At 42.4% G+C, this 20,151-nt stretch overlaps 2 protein-coding genes across 3 annotated transcripts in view; one reads left to right on the forward strand and one right to left on the reverse strand.

Annotated features, from left to right (window-relative positions):
• Positions 1 to 412: 412 nt before the first annotated feature.
• Positions 413 to 8,811, reverse strand: GRPEL1 (GrpE like 1, mitochondrial). The gene is made up of 4 exons (XM_035103506.2): positions 8,691 to 8,811; positions 6,763 to 6,928; positions 2,530 to 2,611; positions 413 to 1,073 (listed from the first exon to the last, which is right to left on the reverse strand). The coding sequence occupies exons 1-4, from the start codon at positions 8,798 to 8,800 to the stop codon at positions 727 to 729; spliced, it is 705 nt and encodes a 234-aa protein (XP_034959397.2). The 5' UTR covers positions 8,801 to 8,811; the 3' UTR covers positions 413 to 726.
• A 7,563-nt stretch (positions 8,812 to 16,374) lies between these two features.
• Positions 16,375 to 20,151, forward strand: part of SORCS2 (sortilin related VPS10 domain containing receptor 2) — a 131,117-nt gene continuing 127,340 nt past the window's right edge. Inside the window, exon 1 of one of the 2 annotated variants that reach the window (XM_060278152.1) lies at positions 16,375 to 16,732. In XM_060278152.1, the coding sequence (XP_060134135.1) occupies positions 16,442 to 16,732 (291 nt within the window). In that variant the 5' untranslated portion in view covers positions 16,375 to 16,441. The remainder of the gene's footprint in view (positions 16,733 to 20,151) is intronic. The other variant, XM_035103573.2, reaches the window with a different exon arrangement.

The raw sequence follows: 20,151 nt of genomic DNA on the forward strand, positions 1-20,151 counted from the left end.
GACTCTTCTTTGTGCCAGAGGACTTCGATGAAGCACGCAGGGAACAGCAAGTATTAAAAAATACTGGTTTCAATGAAAACTAGCTGATGTCTGTGAACTCTTAAAACAATAATTTGGTTGTGTTTCTGCAAGCAGTTACTAAATGAACTTGCTATTCTTTTCTTTGCAATGGCCTCAATACATCTCTTCTAGCTCAATTGTCATTTCAAGGTCGTGCAATGTGATTCAATACTAAACTAAATATAGAAAAGGCTAACAGCACTTATACCAAATACTTGTGTTATGTGACATACAAATTTTATGCTTTCCATGGGAACAGAAGCTATTTAAGTTAGTACTAGGCTGGTGTCCAACTCTGTATTCATAAAAGAATAAGCAAAAATGCTAATTTGTACACAGAACACGACACTGAAAAGATCAAAGATTTTCATTCTGAACAATCTACATGGCATTATTCTTGTTACTAAATTGCCTAATTACAATGCAGAATACCTTTCATTAATCACCATAATATTATTCACAGGATACAGATGACTCACGCTTGCAATTCATACCACTCACTTTGCATTCCCAACCACATTATTGGTATTCGTTTTAAAAACACATTTCAACATTGCTTCATTGGCATTAAAGCTTCTTCCACCATTTAGTTTAGCCTCCCACATTATGTTTAGTGGGTCTTTATCTGGGCATCTATTAGTTCTGTGGCACTCTAAGATTAGACAGCTATGGTTCCTTTGCAACACCTACTAAAGCAGGCCTCAAAGTACGGCCATGCAACTTATAGCCCACCTTGGATACTAAAGCAACAGTGCCAGGTTCTTTCCCTTCCATGGGAACGTGGAATAATGCTTCGTGCTCATAGGGATCAAACTTGGCTCCAAGAGGATTCAGTTTCATCAAGCCATGTTTGGTGAACACTTTCTGTATTTGAACTTCAGTCATGAGAAGACCTTCGTAAAGGTTTTTGAGATGTGGATTTTCATCCTTGAGTTCTTCTCTGGGAACACTCTCTGTTGCTTTTTCCAGAACATCAGCAACTTCCAGCAAATCTTTGCAGAAACTTTGAATTCCTAAAGCAAGAAAAGCAAATAAAATTTCAGATAATCCTTAGAGATGCATCAACATTTCATCAGACAATGAAAGGAACCATTAATTTTATATTTTCTTTCCAGGATTCAAAGCTCAGGCATGTATATGGTAAAGATGCATTATCTTTCTTTAAAAATTTTTTTTATTGATTTTATATTAAGACAAAAAGAAGAAACAATAAAAATAAAAAATACAGCAATAAAAAGAAAAAAGAAAAAAGAGCAAAAATATAGCAATTCATAAACACAATTGAACACTAATAACATCAAAATTTAGCTTTATATATAATACTATTTTGTTCAAATGCAATTCTTTATCTCTATAGACTTCCTCCTGTCCTCCCTTCTACGTTTCTCTTTATAACTAATTTAGCACTTCTAAATCTTATCAATATTCTTCTTCTAAATCACTCATTCTAAATTTTATTCTCGATCCATTATCCCAGGCAAATTCCAAAAGTTCATAATATAAATTGGATCTTGAAATCACATTAACTAATCATCACATCTTAAATCATCCTGCATATATCAAATTAGCTTCTACAACCAGTAAAGATACATTATCAAGTATTACCAATACAAAAAATGATGTGCGACTGAATCTCCATTAAATTCAGATTTAGCCATATGTTAATGAAAATATATTTGGATAAGTAACTTAACCCTTTTCACAACCACCCTCAAGCCTAAGTTTTAATAAGGTACCAGTGTATATGATAAACATGTGCATTTTTCCTGCTCTGTACAATGACCCAATGTCGTCTCTTGAAAATTTAACTGAAAGGGGTATTGGGCAAAAGCAGTAAGCAATTCAAGCTGCAAAAATTTCCACCTTGTGAAATTCTTTTTTCTATAGTTAAGATCAGTGGTGAATTTCCAGCCTGGCATCCCTATTAAGGCTCAGTGGAGGTCCTAATTTCACATCTGAGGCCAGTTTCCCCAAGTCACACACACCTGACATTTATGACTTTGGAGTAGTCTGGGAGAAGTGAAACTGCAGCTTACCTGTGTGCTGTGCAGTATGACTTCAAATCACCCGGGCAAAGTAAGCAGGGTTTCCAGGTGCCACCAATCAACTGATCATCAGCACCTGCAAACCCAAGCCTTTGCCTGCATTGTTTTTGACTTCAGACCACATGTGCAAAGGGAAATGGATTTACCTGGTGTCATGATGATGTCACATTGATCACAAAATGGCCCACAGAGGTTCTTGCTCTCACTTGTATATTTTCTGTCATGCTTACTAAGCAAACAAGAATCATGTTTATGCTCACTGATTCAATGCACCAGCTGAAAAAAGTACGTCTTTAGATCACTTGAAGCAGCATAGCATATGCGCTGAGTGGCAGTACCATTTTGGAATTTACAAGCTTCAGTTTTCATTTATGTTTAATGTGGTGTTCTAGTGCTAGTAACAACAAATACAGCCTACACCTACCATATAACTTTGCTTCTTCTACCAATTTCTGAGTTCTTTGTCGCATATTTTCTGCATCTGCCAGGGCACGTTTATACTTGTCCTGGAGAAGGGGGAAAATAAACAGTGGAAATGTAAAACCAACTGCCTATGTTAAAAAATTCCAGGAAATGGAGACAAAGAATGAATGAGTCCCCCAAACGCACCATCCTAACTGTGCTCCTGGATCAAAAGGGTTGTCTTTTCCTCCAAGTGATACACTGAATTTGTGATGTGTCAGTCCTCCAGGAATATGCAGGTGACCTTGGAAGGGACAGCACATGGAAGAATCCCGACCAAGCCTATGAGGAGGCGTGTAGTGGTAATAGGGGATTCCCTACTGAGGGGTACAGAAGCAGTGATCTATGGACCTGATAAGACGTCTCGAGAGATGTTCTGTCTCCCTGGGGCCAGGATCCAAGATGTAACAGAACGGCTGCAAGGAATCATAAAACCCACTGACAAATACCCCTTCCTTTTGGTCCATGTGGGAACCAATGACACTGCAAGCAATAGCCTTCAGAAGATCAAAAGTGATTATCAGGCTCTCGGCAGGAAGTTGAAGCAATTAAATGCACAAATTGTCATCTCATCTGTCCTCCTAGTTGAACGACGTGGCACAGAGAGAGAGGGGAAAATAGGGGAAGTGAACAACTGGCTCCGCAAATGGTGCAAGAAGGAACGGTTTGGATTCTTAGATCACGGTCTGCAGTTTCTTGAAGATGGAATTCTGACAAGTGATGGGCTGCACCTCACAAGGGTTGGGAGGAATGTTTTTGCCATGAAACTCAAAAACCTCATCAGGGGGGCTTTAAACTGACTTATGTGGGGGAGGGAGATAGTGGTTCTGAAAGTAGGAGTCTACCAAGTGCTGAAGATGATCACCCAAATGTCAAGGACCAAATGGAGCAAACAGCACGCAGACTTAGTGGTGGGAGGAAAAAATCCTTAAATAAGAGACATGGGGGAATGATCAATGGTCTTCAATGTCTGTATACTAATGCACAGAGCATGGGAAATAAACAAGATGAACTTGAGCTCTTGGTACAGCAAACTAAATACGACATAATAGGCATCACTGAAACCTGGTGGGATGAGTCTCAAGATTGGAATGTAGTAATAGAGGGATACAATCTATTTCAGAGAAATAGACCAAACAGGTAAGGAGGAGGAGTGGCGTTATATGTCAGGGATGTGTATACCTGTGAAAAGATTTTAAACTTCAAAGCCATATTGAGAGTATCTGGGTCAAAATTAAGGGAGAGAAAAATAACAGTGATCTCATTGTGGGAGTTTACTATAGACCCCCAAGCCAAACTGAGGACACAGATGATGCCTTCCTGGAACAGATGACCTCACTGGCCTTGCAGACAACTTCATTGTCCAGAAAGTGGGAGAAGCAACAAGAGGATCAGCCATTTTAGATCTGATCCTAACCAATAGTGATTACCTGGTTAGTGGGATAGAAGTGGCAGGATCATTAGGTGGGAGAGACCATGTTCTTCTGGAGTTTATTATACAGCGGAAAGGAGCAACCAAGCATACCAAGACTCAAATTCTAGACTTTAATAAAGCCGACTTCAGAAAACTTAGGGAAACACTAGGTGAAATCCCATGGACAGAAATACTAAAAGGGAAGGGAGTTCATGATGGTTGGGAGTTTGTTAAAAGGGAGATATTAAAAGCACAACTTCAGGTAATACCAATGAGACGGAAACATGGAAGGTGCCTAAAGAAGCCAGGGTGGCTATCTAAAGAACGTTTAACTGAGTTAAGATTTAAAAGGGTTATCTACAAAAAATGGAAAAAGAGGGAAACAACCAGAGAGGAATTCAAACAAATAACCAGCACGTGTAGAGACAAAGTCAGAAAAGCTAAAGCACAGAATGAACTCAGGCTTGCTAGAGGTTAAAAGCAACAAAAGGGCTTTTATGGGTATGTCCGTAGCAAAAGGAAGAACAAGGAAACAGTGGGGTCACTTAGAGGAGAAGATGGTGAAATGCGAACAGGGGACGGAGAAAGGGCAGAACTCCTCGATATCTTCTTTACCTCAGTCTTCTCCAAAAAAGAAAACAATGCCCGACCTGAAGAACATGGAGCAGATGATTCAGCAAGGGAAACACAGCCCCGAACAAGTAAGGAGGTAGTACAAGAATACTTGGCTAGTTTAGATGTATTCAAGTCTCCAGGGCCAGATAAACTACATCCAAGAGTATTAAAAGAACTGGCAAAGGTGATTTCAGAACCACTGGCACTAATCTGAGAGAATTCCTGGAGAACAAGCGAAGTTCCAGCAGACTGGAGGAGGGCAAATGTTGTCCCTATTTCAAAAAGGGGGAAAGAGAGGACCCAAACAATTATCGCCCAGTCAGCCTGACATCAATACCAGGAAAGATTCTAGAGCGGATCATTAATCAAACGGTCTGTGAGCACCTAGAAAGGAATGCTGTGATCACTAAAAGTCAGCATGGGTTTCTGAAAAATAGGTCATGTTAGACTAATCTGATCTCATTTTTTGACAGAATTACAAGTCTGGTAGATGAAGGGAATGCTGTGGATATAGCCTATCTTGATTTCAGCAAGGCCTTTGACAAGGTGCCCCCTGATATTCTTGTAAAGAAGCTGGTAAAATGCAGCCTAGACAATGCTACCATTCAGTGGATTTATAACTGGCTGACTGACGAAACCCAAAGGGTGCTCATCAATGGCTCCTCTTCATCCTGGAGAGAAGTGACTAGTGGGGTGCCACAGGGTTCTGTCTTGGGCCCAGTCTTATTCAACATCTTTATCAATGACTTGGATGATGGGCTTGAGGGCATCCTGAGCAAGATTGCAGATGACACCAAATTGGGAGGGGTGGCTAATACCCCAGAGGACAGGATCACATTTCAAAATGACCTTGAAGGATTAGACAACTGGGCCAAAGCAAACTAGATGAATTTTAACAGGGAGAAATGTAAAGTACTACACTTGGGCAAAAAATATATATGAAAGGCACAAATACAGGATGGGTGACACCTGGCTTGAGAGCAGTACATGTGAAAAGGATCTAGGAGTCTTGGTAGACCACAAACTTGACATGAGTCAACAGTGTGATGCAGCAGCTTAAAAAGCCAATGCAATTCTGGGCTGCATCAATAGGAGTATAGCATCTATATCAAGGGAAGTAATAGTACCAGTGTATTCCGCTCTGGTCAGACCTCACCTGGAATACTGTGTCCAGTTCTGGGCACCACAGTTCAAGAAGGATATTGACAAGCTGGAACGTGTCCAGAGGAGGGCAACCAAAATGGTCAAAGGCCTGGAAACAATACCTTATGAGGAACGGCTTAGGGAGCTGGGTATGTTTAGCCTGGAGAAGAGAAGGTTAAGGGGTGATATGATAGTCATGTTCAAATATATAAAAGGATGTCATATCGAAGAGGGAGAAAGGTTGTTTTCTGCTGCTCCAGAGAAGCGGACACGGAGCAATGGATTCAAGCTACAAGAGAGAAGATTCCACCTAAACATTAGGAAGAACTTCCTGACAGTAAGAGCTGTTCGACAGTGGAATTTGCTGCCAAGGAGTGTGGTGGAGTCTCCTTCTTTGGAGGTCTTTAAGCGGAGGCTTGACAGCCATCTGTCAGGAAAGCTTTGATGGTGTTTCCTGCTTGGCAGGGGGTTGGACTGGATGGGCCTTGTGGTCTCTTCCAACTCTATGATTCTAATAGAAATTTATACATCTTGTGACCCACAAGTGAGGGGATAATGATTAAAAGCAAGACAGAAATATAAAGGGAGAGATATTACTTCAGCCATTTGCTATGCTGTTAAATCCTACAATTATCTGGCATTATTAAAAGCAACATCAGCAAACCATGAGACACCCCTATTTTTGTGGCACCAGAGCCCATTTAAGTAAACAAGATAAAAGTCCCATTCCTCTTTTTTTATTAACTGGATACATGGTAAAAAAAGAAGAGAAAACCCTAACCATTCCTTTTGACAAAAATGAAATCTAACTTTGGTTCACCAGTGGGGGGAAATTAATGACCACATGTACAGAGCGCAGTAGTCTCAAGACATTTAAGTTATATAGGCTATACATTCTCACTTCTATTATGCTAGCACTTTCAAGAGGCAACTGCTAAAGGAAACTACTGAAAAGTAATATGCATACGCTGTCTATCTGATGTTCAAGGGCTACACAAATATATAAACCAAAAGGAGTCTTACAGTAATTTCTTTTAATTGTTCTTCTAGTTTGGCCTTTTCCTCTATTAACATCTTTTCAGCAGAGCCAGTATCAGATTTTTGTTCATGTCGAATCTGGTTTGGATCTTCTTCCAAGTTTGGTCCAGTGCCTTTCTCCTGTGTCACTATGCAAAGCAGCTGAGAAGTCCTGAAACAATATCAGGTTCAGTAAAACTCAAAGCAACTTTTTAAGACCGAGCACATTGCCACCTCTTATCCCCAAATCTTCTCTGGAGGGTCATGACTCATCAGAATCCCCAAAATGGTATATAGGGAGGGGAGGGGGTGGTTGTTACATCAGACAAGCAAAAATGCATGCTGCTAAAATGATTTTTTTAGCACCACACTGAATACAATTCCATGCGGCAAAACTCTATATTAATAGTCAAAAGATTATACATAATGGGAGCCCAATCCAATAAACCATTTGTTGTTTTTTCTTGGAAAAGGAAATGTCTACTGAGGTTCTCAGTCTTCAAGAACCACAATACAGTTTTTGCAGCACATCCTTCCAGTCCATATCCCTTGTGGTGGTGACAGACTGGTATGCAGATATCAATAAAAACAAATATTTTAAAAATCACACATAAGAGAGAGGGATAACCTTCCTTCAAACAACTTGACCTTTTAACATTTAATCATGCATAAACAGGCCTCACTACTTCTCAATTAGGAACAGAACACCTAGAAAAAAGTGTATAATCATATACAAGGTTTTTAAAAGTTTGACTAATTTTTGAAGAACAGATGTGCAGCACAGTCCTTTTAAGTGTCTTCTCATAAATTTCACCACCTTCCCAACAGGAATCACTTCCAGATATGAATGTACAGCAGGTGTGGTTCCCCTGTAGTGCTCCAGTTGCTGTCAGACTCCAACTCCCACCAGCTCCAGCCAGCAGGGATCATGGGAGTTCTAGTCCAGCAACATCTGGAGGGCCACAGATTCCTTGTCTACAATGTACAGGATTGCTGCAAAACACAGCCAAGTACATAACTCTCCCAGGAAAGTTAGGGCTAGTTCACATTTAGTTACAATACCTATACAGTATTATTTATTATTTATTATATTTATATACCATCCTTCATCTAATGATCTCAGGGTTTCACAAGATACAATGCACTCAGGATAAAAGAGACTTATACTGTCCCTCCTTGTGTTTCACCTGGGGATGGTGAGCTCTGCTCTAAACTATCAGCATATTTAAGTGAACCAATACCCCCTATTGCCCACGTTGGTTTCAGAAACGTCCCGTTGGCACGTGCAAGGCAGACAATCCCTGCTCAAAAGGAATTAAGTCATTTGCTGTTAAGGTGGATCGGGTATCGGAAAGCTTTTTAATACTTCCCCAAGCACTGGCCAAAGGCGAATCTGAAAGGATTTAACTGCCTAAAGAGAAAGAGAGAAAAGGACCGGGGGGGGGGGGAAATAGCAGCCGCCGCCACCCCGCCCACGCAGAAAAACTAAACCGGGAAAGATCACCTCCTCCCAGAGTACGACAGGCTGCGTGACGTAATGGACTAGGATCTGAGCGAGACCACGGTTCAAATTCTGCCACTGGACTCGTGAAGCTCACTGGGGGTGACTTTGGGGGCCAGTAGCTGCCTTCTCTCTGCCTAGCCTACCTCACAGGGTGGTTGTGGAGCGCGGGGGGGGAGGGGGATAACTACCTCAAGTCCCTTGGAAGAAAACGAGGGATTAAATACGACGAACAGAAAATATGTAAAATAAATAAAAACAGATTCCGGGACGGGGGAATACTTGGGGACCGTCAGGATGTGGGCCTGGCTTCCCGCCCCCCGCTGCTGCCTCTTCGCCTCAGGCATGCGGAGACCTCCCGGCCTTCCCACCCACCCGCGTCCGGCTCTCCAGGGCGGCGGGGGGAGAAGTCCCGCGGCCTTTGCCGCCTTACCGCTGCGGGTGCTGCGGAACGAGAAAGGAGCCTCGCCCTGGCAACGCTGACAGCCCCGCCAGCCGCCACACGGACCGTACAGCTCCCGCCGCCGCTGCTGCCGCCGCCATGTTGCCGCTCTGCCTCCTCCCCTCCCCGACCTCAAACGCGCCAACGGAAACCGCCTCCGCCCAATCAGCAGGCAGGTAGAGCGGGCCCCTCCCCCTTGTGGGCCATGTAGCCAATCAACGACGACCTCACCAACAGCCTCTGCCCAATCATCAGGCAGGTCGACTGGAGTTCTCTTTCCGGATCATGCAGCCAATCAGCCACGCCCTCGGAATCACGTGCTTGGGAGGGAGGGAACAAAAGGGCATGTCGACATCCGGGCCTGCAGTTCGCCTTTTGATAGCGTACTAATTGCGAGTCAAACGAGAGTTGAGCAAAGGGCGGCTATAGATCTAATAAGTAGACTCACACTGGCATTTAACTTCTGGGCTCAGTCAGACCCGTTGTTGCTCTCCCAACGCAGCAGCATTAGGCAACAATTGAGAAATCTACGAATTTATTGTTTTGTTTTTTAAAAATTTTTAGTGTCTTAACAAATGAAACTGACACTGCACACACCTTTGTAACTCAAGAAATCTTTAATAAAAAATACTTTAAAAATATATTGACTTTGTTTTCTATTTAAAAAAACATCTCATATGTCAATAACATACATACCGTGTTTGTCTTATATTTATTTTTCCTCAAGAAGACACACTATGGCTTATTGTCAGGGTATATCTTATTTTGTAATCACGCGTCCAGCCTCGCCTCTTCCTTGGCACCCTACAGAACTGCGCCTATCACTATGTCTTTTGGGGGGGGTATGGCTTATATTGTGCAAATGCTTAGAAATCCTGCTACAGCTTATTTTATGGGTATGTCTTATTTTAGGGGAAACAGGGTATAACACATTTTCGCCCTTTCCTTGGAAAAGATTACCAATATTAATATTAGCAAAAATCTTAATAACAACAAATCAATTGAAATTATATTGGTACGTATATACAATAAGTATAACATATAATTTCTTGATACAAAAAGTAATACATTCAAACTGTTCATTTCAACTTTTCCCTTAGATAATAATATAATAGCTTAATTTATAAATAAACGTTGACTTCCCTATTCGAACTCTCCTTTGATTCAATAATAAATAGGGGGGTGACATAGGATTAACACGTATTATTTTTTAACTGATCAAAAACCACTTTAATCTTATACAGTAATTCATTTTGTTCACATTCTTTCAAACATGTTCTTACGAGAGTTATTCCAACGCATGAACCTTGTTAAGATCGCACCTCTTTTTTAAATAACATAAAAAGCTGTTCCACGCTTCTACAAATTTGCTTCTCGGATTTTCTTTTATTTTTTCTGATAAAAAGGCCAACTCAATATAATCTACAGTTTTGAGGAGGCATTCCTTTTTACTAGGTCACTTTTCCAATAATATGCCACTAAAATTCTCGCTGCAGCAGAGGTATACAAAAAAAGTTCTTAATTTTGTTAGGTATATCTGGAGTTGTGATCCCTAACAGATACGCTCTGGGTGATTTTTGAAAATATTGTTTCCAATTCTAAATGAATTTCATTCCAAAATAATTTAATTTTTTTTCATTTCCACCAGATATGGAACAAATCGCCAACTTCCTCACATCTCCAGCAAGTATTTTGCACACCTTTATACATCTTGGAAAGCCTATGTGGCCATCAAGTCCATATTCTTATTTTCTTTCTGCGAATATATTATAAGTGTTTCCCACTCTTTTTCAAAGTCTCTGTTGTCCTTTTCTCATAATCTGTCCGTCAATTTTGCCATCTCTGCATAGTTCATCAATTTCGCTTGCCATTGCTCTTTTGTTGGAATTTCTCGTGTCTTCCAGTTATGTGCTACCAAAATTCTCACCGCCATAGTAGCATACATAAATAACGTCCTCTTCTCTTTCAGCAGGTTTTGACCTAGAATACTGTACCTAACAGGAAGGCTTCTGGTTGTTTAACAAATGTTATTTTCAACATCTTTTTTCAACTCATTGTATATCATTTCCCAATATGTTTTTACTTTTTTACATTCCCATCACATATGGCAAAAAGTACCTTCAGCCTCACATCTCCAACACTCCTTCTTTTCATTTTTATACATTTTTGCTAGTTTAACTGGTGATACATACCATCTATACATCATCTTCATGTAGTTCTCCCTCAACAGTATGCAATCCATAAATTTCAACAACAAAACCCCATAATTTTATCCAATCATCAAATTGTATATTATGGCCTATATCTTGTGCCCATTTTATCATCACTGGCTTTACTTCTTCATCCTTAGTTTCCCACTCCAAAGGATGTTATATGTCTTCTTTAACAATTTGGAATTTGGAAACCGAGTATGAGAAGCCCTTTTTATTATCCTCTTTAAAAACATCCTTTAACTGTCCATGGTGAAACCACCTTTGAAGGTGCTCTTTAATTTCTTCATATTCTTTCATTTTAAGTTTCCCTTCCTGTTCTACTAATTGTTCTCTGTATCCTTGGCCTTTTCCCACTCCAGATGAATCTTGAAATCTCTCTTTTCCATTCTTTGAAGCATGCATTCCGTTATTACTGGAATTGTCTGAAAGAGGAATAACATCCTTGGAAGTACATTCATTTTTATTGCTGCAATTCTTCCCAATAAAGAAAGGTTCATCCTGTTCCATATGCCCATATTTCTTTTTACTTCATGCCACATTTTTTCATAGTTATCTATATATATGTTCATATTTTTTGCTGTTATCCATACACCCAAATATTTCACCTTTTTGTATACTTCTTTTGTATACTTTTGTATACTTCTATTAAGATTGCCGGAATAAATATCAACAGATGACACAACCTGGATGGCAGAAAGTGAGGAGGAATTAAAGAACCTTTTAATGAGGGTGAAAGAGGAGAGCGCAAAATATGGTCTGAAGTTCAACATCAAAAAAACCAAGATCATGGCCACTGGTCCCATAACCTCCTGGCAAATAGAAGGGGACGAAATCGAGGCAGTAAGAGATTTTACTTTCTTGGGCTGCACTATTACTGCAGATGGTGACAGCAGTCACGAAATTAAAAGACGCCTGCTTATTGGGAGAAAAGCAATGACAAACCTAGACAGCATCTTAAAAAAGCAGAGACATAACCTTGCCAACAAAGGTTCGTATAGTTAAAGCTATGGTTTTCCCAGTAGTGATGTATGGAGGTGAGAGCTGGACCATAAAGTAGGCTGATTGCTGAAGAATTGATGCTTTTGAATTATGGTGCTGGAGGAGACTCTTGAGAGTCCCATGGACTGCAAGAAGATCAAACCTATCCATTCTGAAGGAAATCAGCCCTGAGTGCTCACTGGAAGGACAGATCCTGAAGCTGAGGCTCCAGTACTTTGGCCACCTCATGGGAAGAGAAGATTCCCTGGAAAAGACCCTGATGTTGGGAAAGATTGAGGGGACGACAGAGGACGAGATGGTTGGACAGTGTTCTTGAAGCTACAAACATGAGTGTGACCAAGCTGTGGGAGGCAGTGGAAGACAGGAGTGCCTGGCGTGCTCTGGTCCATGGGGTCACGAAGAGTCGGATATTACTAAACAACAACATACGGTACTTCTATCCCTAGCATTTCTGCTATTTATTTGCTTTCATTTTCTTTAACATTTTTAAATATCAGCTTGGTCTTATTTTTATTTAATTTAAATCCTGCCACTTGTCCAAACTCTTGTATTATGTTCATTACTTTTGGAAGGGATTTTTTAAAATCTTCAACCATAATTACCAAATCATCCACAAAGGCTTTTAATTTATGCTCATTTTTTAAAACTTTTATTCCTAATATTTCTTTATTTTCTCTTATTTTTCTTGTCAAAACTTCCAGAACCAAAATGAACAACAGCGGTGATAACGAGCATCCTTGCCTTATTCCTTTTTGTATATTACATCTATTTGTTACCACCCGATTTACAATTATTTTTGCATTTTGTTCTCAGTAGACAGCCTGTAGCCCCCTATTAAAATTTGTTCCAAATCCCATTTCCTCCATCACTTTCTTCATGAAGTCCCAAGAAACATTATCAAATGCTTTCTCAGCATCTATAAACATCAGTGCTGCTTTCTTCTTGTTTCTCACTTCCAGGTACTCTATAATATTTAATACATTTCTAATATTATCTTTGTCTACCTGGTAGGAATCCAGATTGATCATAATGTATAAAATATTTAAGATTTTTTTCAATCTACTTGACAGCACAAATGCAAATAATTTTGTAATCTTTATTTAATAAGGATATAGGTCTATAATTCTTAACCAATGTTACATCAGCATCTAGTTTTGGTATTAAAGTTATATAAGCCTCTTTCCATGTTTCTGGGACTTCACCTGTTTTTAGAACTTCATTCATAACATCATTCAATGGGTTCACAAGCTGGTCACTCAGTTTTTTTTATAGTATTTGGCTGTTATTCTGTCTGGCCCTGGAGATTTCCCTGTCTTTGCTTGTTTTATTGCTTCTATAATTTCTTGAGATGAAATTTCTGCATTTAAAATCCTCATTTGTTCTTCTGTTTCCTTTGGGAGAAAGAAGGCACGAAGATAGTGACAAAGATGGATGAAGGAGTTTCCCCAAGCTGCAGACTTTCTCCTTCAGAAGGGAATGCAGCCCCATCCAGAACAGGCAACTGACCTATTTCCCATACAAGGCCGTTGTCTTTCTAAGATAGAAGCTCAGTTTGCTGCCCCTCATCCTTCTACAGACTAGATTCAGCTTCTGATATGTAAGTGCAACCTACTCAGTATTCAAAACTCCCATTGTTCTAGGCACATTTTGTGACTGGGAATTTCATTAGCACAAGCATTTCTGAGCTCTGGGCGCAGGACTGTGCCTAAGGTTTCAGATTAAAACTGCCACTGCTGGCACTAAGGGCGTGGGGGGGCATAGGAACTTCCCCCTGGACTTCCAAGATATTGCTGCAGCGTCAGGCAAGCCGATAGGTTCTACCTCTCAGCTGACATTACGGAAGGCAGTGTTTTGAGGGACCCTCATAAGAATATTAGGAGGGGCAGGCAAGGGAAGCATGGCTCCATTTTTTGCAGTCTTCAGATGAAGACTAGACCACGTGAAAAACAAACATAAGATTTTAGCTGCAGTTCATTCATTTTCAGCTTTGTATTATTCTTATAAAAAAAGTGCACCTAGACATTCTGTTGTGGCACCCATAACCTAGGTTTTACGTGCCATTGAGCTCCTAGCTTTCATATCTTAGTTTCTAACACTGAACCCACTCTAAATGAGGATTGGTGGCAGTGATGTGCAAAATCCAAATCTGACATGTGGCAGCAGGATTCAGCACTGTGTTCAACAAGTGATTGGTATAAATCAGGCATCCCCAAACTGCGGCCCTCCAGATGTTTTGGCCTACAACTCCCATGATCCCTAGCTAACAGGACCAGTGGTTGGGGAATATGGGAATTGTAGTCCAAAACATCTGGAGGGCCGAAGTTTGGGGATGCCTGGAATAAATGAATGGAAATCAGCTTGAGCTGCTGTTTTCTCATAGCCACCACATGCAGACATTGTTGTGAGAAATGGCCCTAAGAGGATCAAATATAATATGTGCCAACAAATATGGGAGTTGAGGGTGGAGAATGCACATAGCAGACAGGTGGAAATAGTCTATTGTGTGGCATCCTCCTTCCTTCCTCCCCATGTAAAAAGTAAGATCCATCTAAAAGACCACAGGAATCAACTGAAAGATACTGGAACTCTACTACCACTTTAAAAACAAACATACACACTAGCCCTCAATAGACATGAAGTTACCCCTGAAAATAACATAGTGTATATTGGAACTTATTTGTGGCAGTTCCTCCAGAGTTCATTGTCAATAAGGATAATTTTTCATATAAGCCTTCTCACTGATTTCTCACACATGGCATTTTACTCAGCGCCTGCCATTGATTTTCTTCTCAGAACCCATCATTCTACTCTCTGATTCTTTTGACAGCCTGCAACCCCACGGGAACTTCACTCATGAGGCTTGTGGGCATCATTATCGCCTTGTGTTCCGTTTCTGATCAGCCTAGAGCGCCCTTGCTTATGAAGCAAAAAGGGTGCCCTGGCCTCCTGCCCCAAAACACAACAGCAGATGGTCTCACTTGTAAGCAGGGATAGGATCTTTAAGACAGTGAGGTGGAAAGGTATGTCATGGGTATGTGAGCAAAACAGATTCTCACCCTCATATTCCCATGGACTTGAGGGAGGGATGAAAAAAGCCAACCACATTGGGGCATTTTAAACACTAGCCTATACAACATGGGGTACTACGTCCACAGAGGGGCTCTCCATACATCCAAGGGGTGTGAACAGGTACAGGCATGTACAGTGGTACCTTGGTTTAAGAACAGCTTAGTTTATGAACAACTTGGATTAAGAACACTGCAAACGCGGAAGTAGGTGTTTTGGTTTGTGGACTTTGCCTTGGAAGCGGAACATGTTCCGCTTCCTATTGAGTGTGTTCCATTTGTAAACTGAGAGATCTGGCCTTGGGGGTGGGGGGGTGGGTGGAGAATGGTTCAGGCCACTTGCTTCAGCATCCACACTGTTTCACACAAACTGTTTCATGGGCACAATTGCTGCAAAGATCTTCTCTAAGGTTCTGTCCGGAGTTTCCTTGAAGCCCATGCTTGAATGGACAAGCTCCCAGCCTCACTTCCTGATGGTGGAGCCCCCTCGCTCTCCATGGTGCCCACACACTGTGGCTGCATACACCATACGCTCCAACATTTCTCTGATGAAAATAGACATCCTATTCAATAATTAATAATTAGTAGTAGTAGTAGTTATACCCCACTCATCTGACTGGGTTGCCCCAGCCATTCTGGGTGGCTTCCAACATATATAAAAACATAATAAAACATTAAACATTAAAAAAAACTTCTCTATACAGGGCTGCCTTCAGATGTCTTCTAAAGGTTGTATACTTACTTATCTCCTTGGTTTGGGGGTTGCATAATGGCAAAAAGAAATACTGTACTGACAGGGGGCACTCCTGGGAATTTATTGGATTTCAAATCCCATTGAGGTGGGGGGGGGCAGGGGCGGACTTTTGTAATATATATGGCACCCTGAGTGAGGACAAAATTTGGTGCCCCCCCTAAATAGAATAAATAGGCATCATAATCATTATATTGCGCTTCCTTGGCTCTGGGGTCGGTGCGGGTGAAGCGCCCGCACGGCTCCAAATCTGGCGCTGGTGGAGGAAGCCAATTTCCACGACGGGACCAGCTGCCCCTGTGGATCCTGCTGCCTGAGGCAGCCACCTCCCCTTGCCCTCCTGGGCAGGCCGGCCGTGGCAAGAAGAGGCTGAGAGGAGACATTCGCTTGCCCAGGCGCGGGGCGCGGGGCTCCAGTCTAATTGCTCCGGCGCGTCCCGCTGCAGCCCTGCTGCGAGCAGCCGTCGGGGCAGGCAGGCGGCCGGCTCCGCTCCGGGGCTCCGCAGGGCCCGCCGGCAGAGGGCGGCGCTGAGCCTCGACTGGGCGTGGAAGCCCTGCTGGCACGTTGTTTCCCACGCCGCGCAACCGCGCCACGCTCCCGCCTCCATCTCGGGCTCGCTCCCCCCCGTCCTCCGCCTCCGCTCCTCGCCTACTGCTGCTGCCAGACTCGCATCCCTGCCCGGCGGCGGCGGCGGCGGCGCAGCGGAGGCCGAGCATGGCGCCAGCAGCAGCTGCCGGGGCGCGCGGAGGAGCGTCCAGCCGGGCAGCTCCGCTCCGTTTGCTGCTGCTGCTCGCGCTGGGCGCCTCCTGGGCGGCGCGCCCGCCGGACCGGAGCAGCCGCCAGAGACGCGGCGGCAGCCCGCGGGACGAGGCGGCCGGCCTGCGGGGTCGCGCCGCCGCCGGGGGACCTCCGGAGGGGGCCTCTCTGCTCACCACCTCCTTCGTGCTCAAAGGCGACGCGGCGCACAACCAGGCGATGGTGCACTGGACGGGCGAAAACAGCAGCGTAAGTGCGGGGTCTCCCGGGCGGGGCGGGTCCCTCACCCTAAAAAGAAAAGAATGTGGTTTTTTTTTGGGGGGGGGGTTGTAGTCACGTGTCAGATTGGGGAAACGGCAGGGGAAAACCTTCTTCAGACCCGACCCCAGGGCATGTCATGGGCATGTCTTGGTGCCCGGCTCTGGTAGCGCAAGAGTTAACCCGAGGGCGACGGGTTGCCTATTCAGACTTCTTCGGAGACAACCCCCCCCCCGGCCGCCGCCAGCTGACCGAGTAGCTGCTCGGTTAAGAGACCACTTCATCCATCTGACGCGCCAGAAACGGGTTAACCTCCGCGGCTCAGCGCCCGCCTCTTGCCTTCAGATGCCTGGTTCGCGAGGCATGCCCGCCTTTGCTTCTGGATTGGACGGGGACTCCTTGGAATTCTGCGCGGCGCTTGCTGGAAACACCGGGAGACCCAGAATAGGTTGCGGCGAAAACAATGGGAGACGCCCCCGCTCTCTTCTCCCACTCAGTATTTTGGTGTTATCAAACTCCCTTCTCATGGAAATGTATTCTCTGTCTAAATGCCCGCGGTAATTAATGTAGAGGCGATTTATTTCAGGGTTTGTTTGTTAAGTTTGCTACATTCAGTGCACATTCTGTGGCTGACCTCCTTTGCAATATCTTATTTTGAAATGTATAATATTTTAGTTTCCTGCTAATTTTAACGTGTACTTTATATCTGACTTTCTTTGGTATTGTTTTATTTTGGATTGTTTTATTTGGTGTTTTAATGTAGGCTGTAAACTACACTGAGTTTTTTTCCTTCACAATATACTGTAAAGCAGTAGAGAAATGAGATGAATGATGATCCTTCCAGATTAGAGTTAGAGGCTTCCATCTACCCTTCCACATGGTCATAGAAAAAGGATGTATGATCCGCCAAAGAGCTTAATGCTTGACACAACACCTGTCCTCTACATCTTCTTAGGAATGCCATTTCCTTCCCCAGGTGCCTTGGGAGTTGTTTCAGAGGCATAGGACCACGTTGTCACACACATGGGAAAAGTGTCTTGCTGGTCACACACAAAGTTACCCTGGGCAGGGAGGCCACTGGTGTTTGAGGGAAGCTAGTGCTTTACTGTGGTTATTGGGAGAGAGTGAAGTTGAAGTTGTGAGCACCAGGGCAGCTGCAAGATGCTTGAGTGTGGTAGATGTACCTGTACTTGGGTCCCTCTTGGGCCCAGTGAATGGTCTGGAGAATACATTGCTGGATCAGGACTGAATTACTTGGGCATGTGATCCCCATGTAAGCTGGATGGTAGATACAGTATTTAAATTAAAACACACCCCAGACAATTCGCTTCCTTTGGCAGAGCAGCAAATGGCTCCCCCTTCCAACCAAGACCAGCTGATTTGGGGTTGAATGAAAAGGCTGCAAATTGCCAGTTTAATTCCTTATTGCATTTTTGTTCCCAGGGATTTTGTTTGTAGGTGCTGTGGCACCCTCACCACCTCCTGTGGTTTCCACTGAGTCCTGTGATGTCTCTCTTTAAATTTTTTTTATTAAATTTTATAACAGAAAAACAAAAAGAAATAAAAACAAACCATATGGAAAGCAAACCATATGGGGTACAAAAAGTACAAAAAATACAAGCATACTAAAAGTAACATTATATATAAAAAACATCAAAAATGAAAAAATGAAAAACATATCAATTCTTTCATTTTTCATAACATTGTGGACTTCCTCGACTCCCCCCTCACTGGGTCCATTTTATAATATCATTTAGGCAGTTTTCATATTGTTATCTTAAATCATTTTAACACATTTCTCATTATCTTTCAATTTCAACTTTTCTATTCTATAAATATCGACTACCTTCGCTTATAATTAATCAATTTTCCCAAATCAAATAATTTTTAATTTCCCTTTCCTCTGTCTTTTATTTCTCCCCTTGGCTTAACATTTTTACCAAAAATGATTCGCAATTCAAATATTAACTCTTATATAATAATAACACTTAAACAGCTAATTCATCCCCCCCCCTTCCCCTGGATAAGGGTTTCCCAGACGTTTCAGCGAATTCCATATATCATACCAGTTTCGGACCTTCCAAATCAATCCAGAAAAATAACAAATATTAATATCACTCACTCCCACCCTTTCCCAACCCATCCACCAAACTTTCTTAAGCATCCTCTGCTGCCTCCCCAATTCTCCACCTGTTGCACAGCACCTGCCGGCTACCTTTCCACTCTTTTTGAGTGCTGTGGATCGAAACCATTCTAATTATACTTTCATATTCCAGTCCAGCCTCTCTCTTTTCCCTTTTTAAATTCTGGTCCCAGTGTGTACCCTGCCCCCCTTCTCTCACTAGGAGGACAGTAATCCACACTGGTTCTTCTTTGAGGACTCCTTGGGTCAAGCCTGTATCCTGTTCCCCCTCTCTCACTGGTGGAACATTATACCATTCATCTTCCTCCTCTTCTTTAAGTTCTTTAAATTCTTTAAGTTCAACAACATTGTCCAGTATTGATAATTTACCATCTTCCTTCTCTTCATTGTCAATCCTTTTCCAATTCCAGTTTCCAAACAATTCCTTTCTCTCATTTCACACAGCTGTTTATTATTTTCGCACAACTGTTGGTTGCTCATGTACAGTTCATTTTTAATGTCCAAAAGCTCCAAAAGTACCTTTTGCAAGTCCAATTCCTGCGATGATGTTGTAACTACAGACATCCTGGACATCTCAAATTTCATGGGAATACAGCAGATTACAAATCCGGAAATGACGGGGATCAAATTTCAAAACTTCAAACGCCATTTTTATATCCGATCTGGTTATAATCTCATTTTAATTTTTAATCATGTCTCAAAGATCATTGTTAAAAGTCTTAAACACAGTCTTGAGTTTTACACTCACTTCAAAGTTGGCAGTTCTCAGTCTCAAAGAAATAAACAAATTCCTTATTGTAATATCATAAAATCAACTCACTGATCCCTCCATGGACCCGAATCTGGCTTTCCTTGAACAACACTGAAATTTTGCAGGGAATTTAGTAGATTCAACCCTTCTCCCCTTTACCTGCCTCAGGGGGAAGGTTTTAGGTCCAATTCTTGGTAAATTAATAATTTCCTTTCACCTTTCCAGCTAAGGGCAAGCTTACTGTGTCACAGTTCTCTCAATGGGGAGATCGACTTCCTGTTTAAATCTTTCCCCGTGGCCAATTCTTAAACTGAAAATTTCCTTAAATTTCCTCTTACTCACGGATTCCAATTTCTTCAATCTTTTTTTTTTTTGAAAAATTCACCGCTCTCCGCTGCCGGCTCGGAGCTTCACTCTGTGAGGGTAGCGATCTGCTCGAAAATGGCGCCCACGGCTTCCACTCCGCTCGCTCACGGGGCTCTTACTAGAGCACGGGTGTCAAACACAAGGCCCGGG

This window comes from Zootoca vivipara, chromosome 8 (assembly GCF_963506605.1).
Source record: "Zootoca vivipara chromosome 8, rZooViv1.1, whole genome shotgun sequence".
NCBI classification, from domain to species: Eukaryota; Metazoa; Chordata; class Lepidosauria; order Squamata; family Lacertidae; genus Zootoca; species Zootoca vivipara.

What these genes read in the sequence shown, in the direction of transcription:
- GRPEL1 (XM_035103506.2), bottom strand. Translation starts at nt 8,800, where the DNA reads ATGGCGGCGGCAGCAGCGGCGGCGGGAGCTGTACGGTCCGTGTGGCGG. An exon ending in GTTCCGCAGCACCCGCAGCG is followed by an intron (nt 6,929 to 8,690) that starts GTAAGGCGGCAA and finishes ATATTGTTTCAG; the next exon opens with GACTTCTCAGCTGCTTTGCA. An exon ending in AACAATTAAAAGAAATTACT is followed by an intron (nt 2,612 to 6,762) that starts GTAAGACTCCTT and finishes CCCCTTCTCCAG; the next exon opens with GACAAGTATAAACGTGCCCT.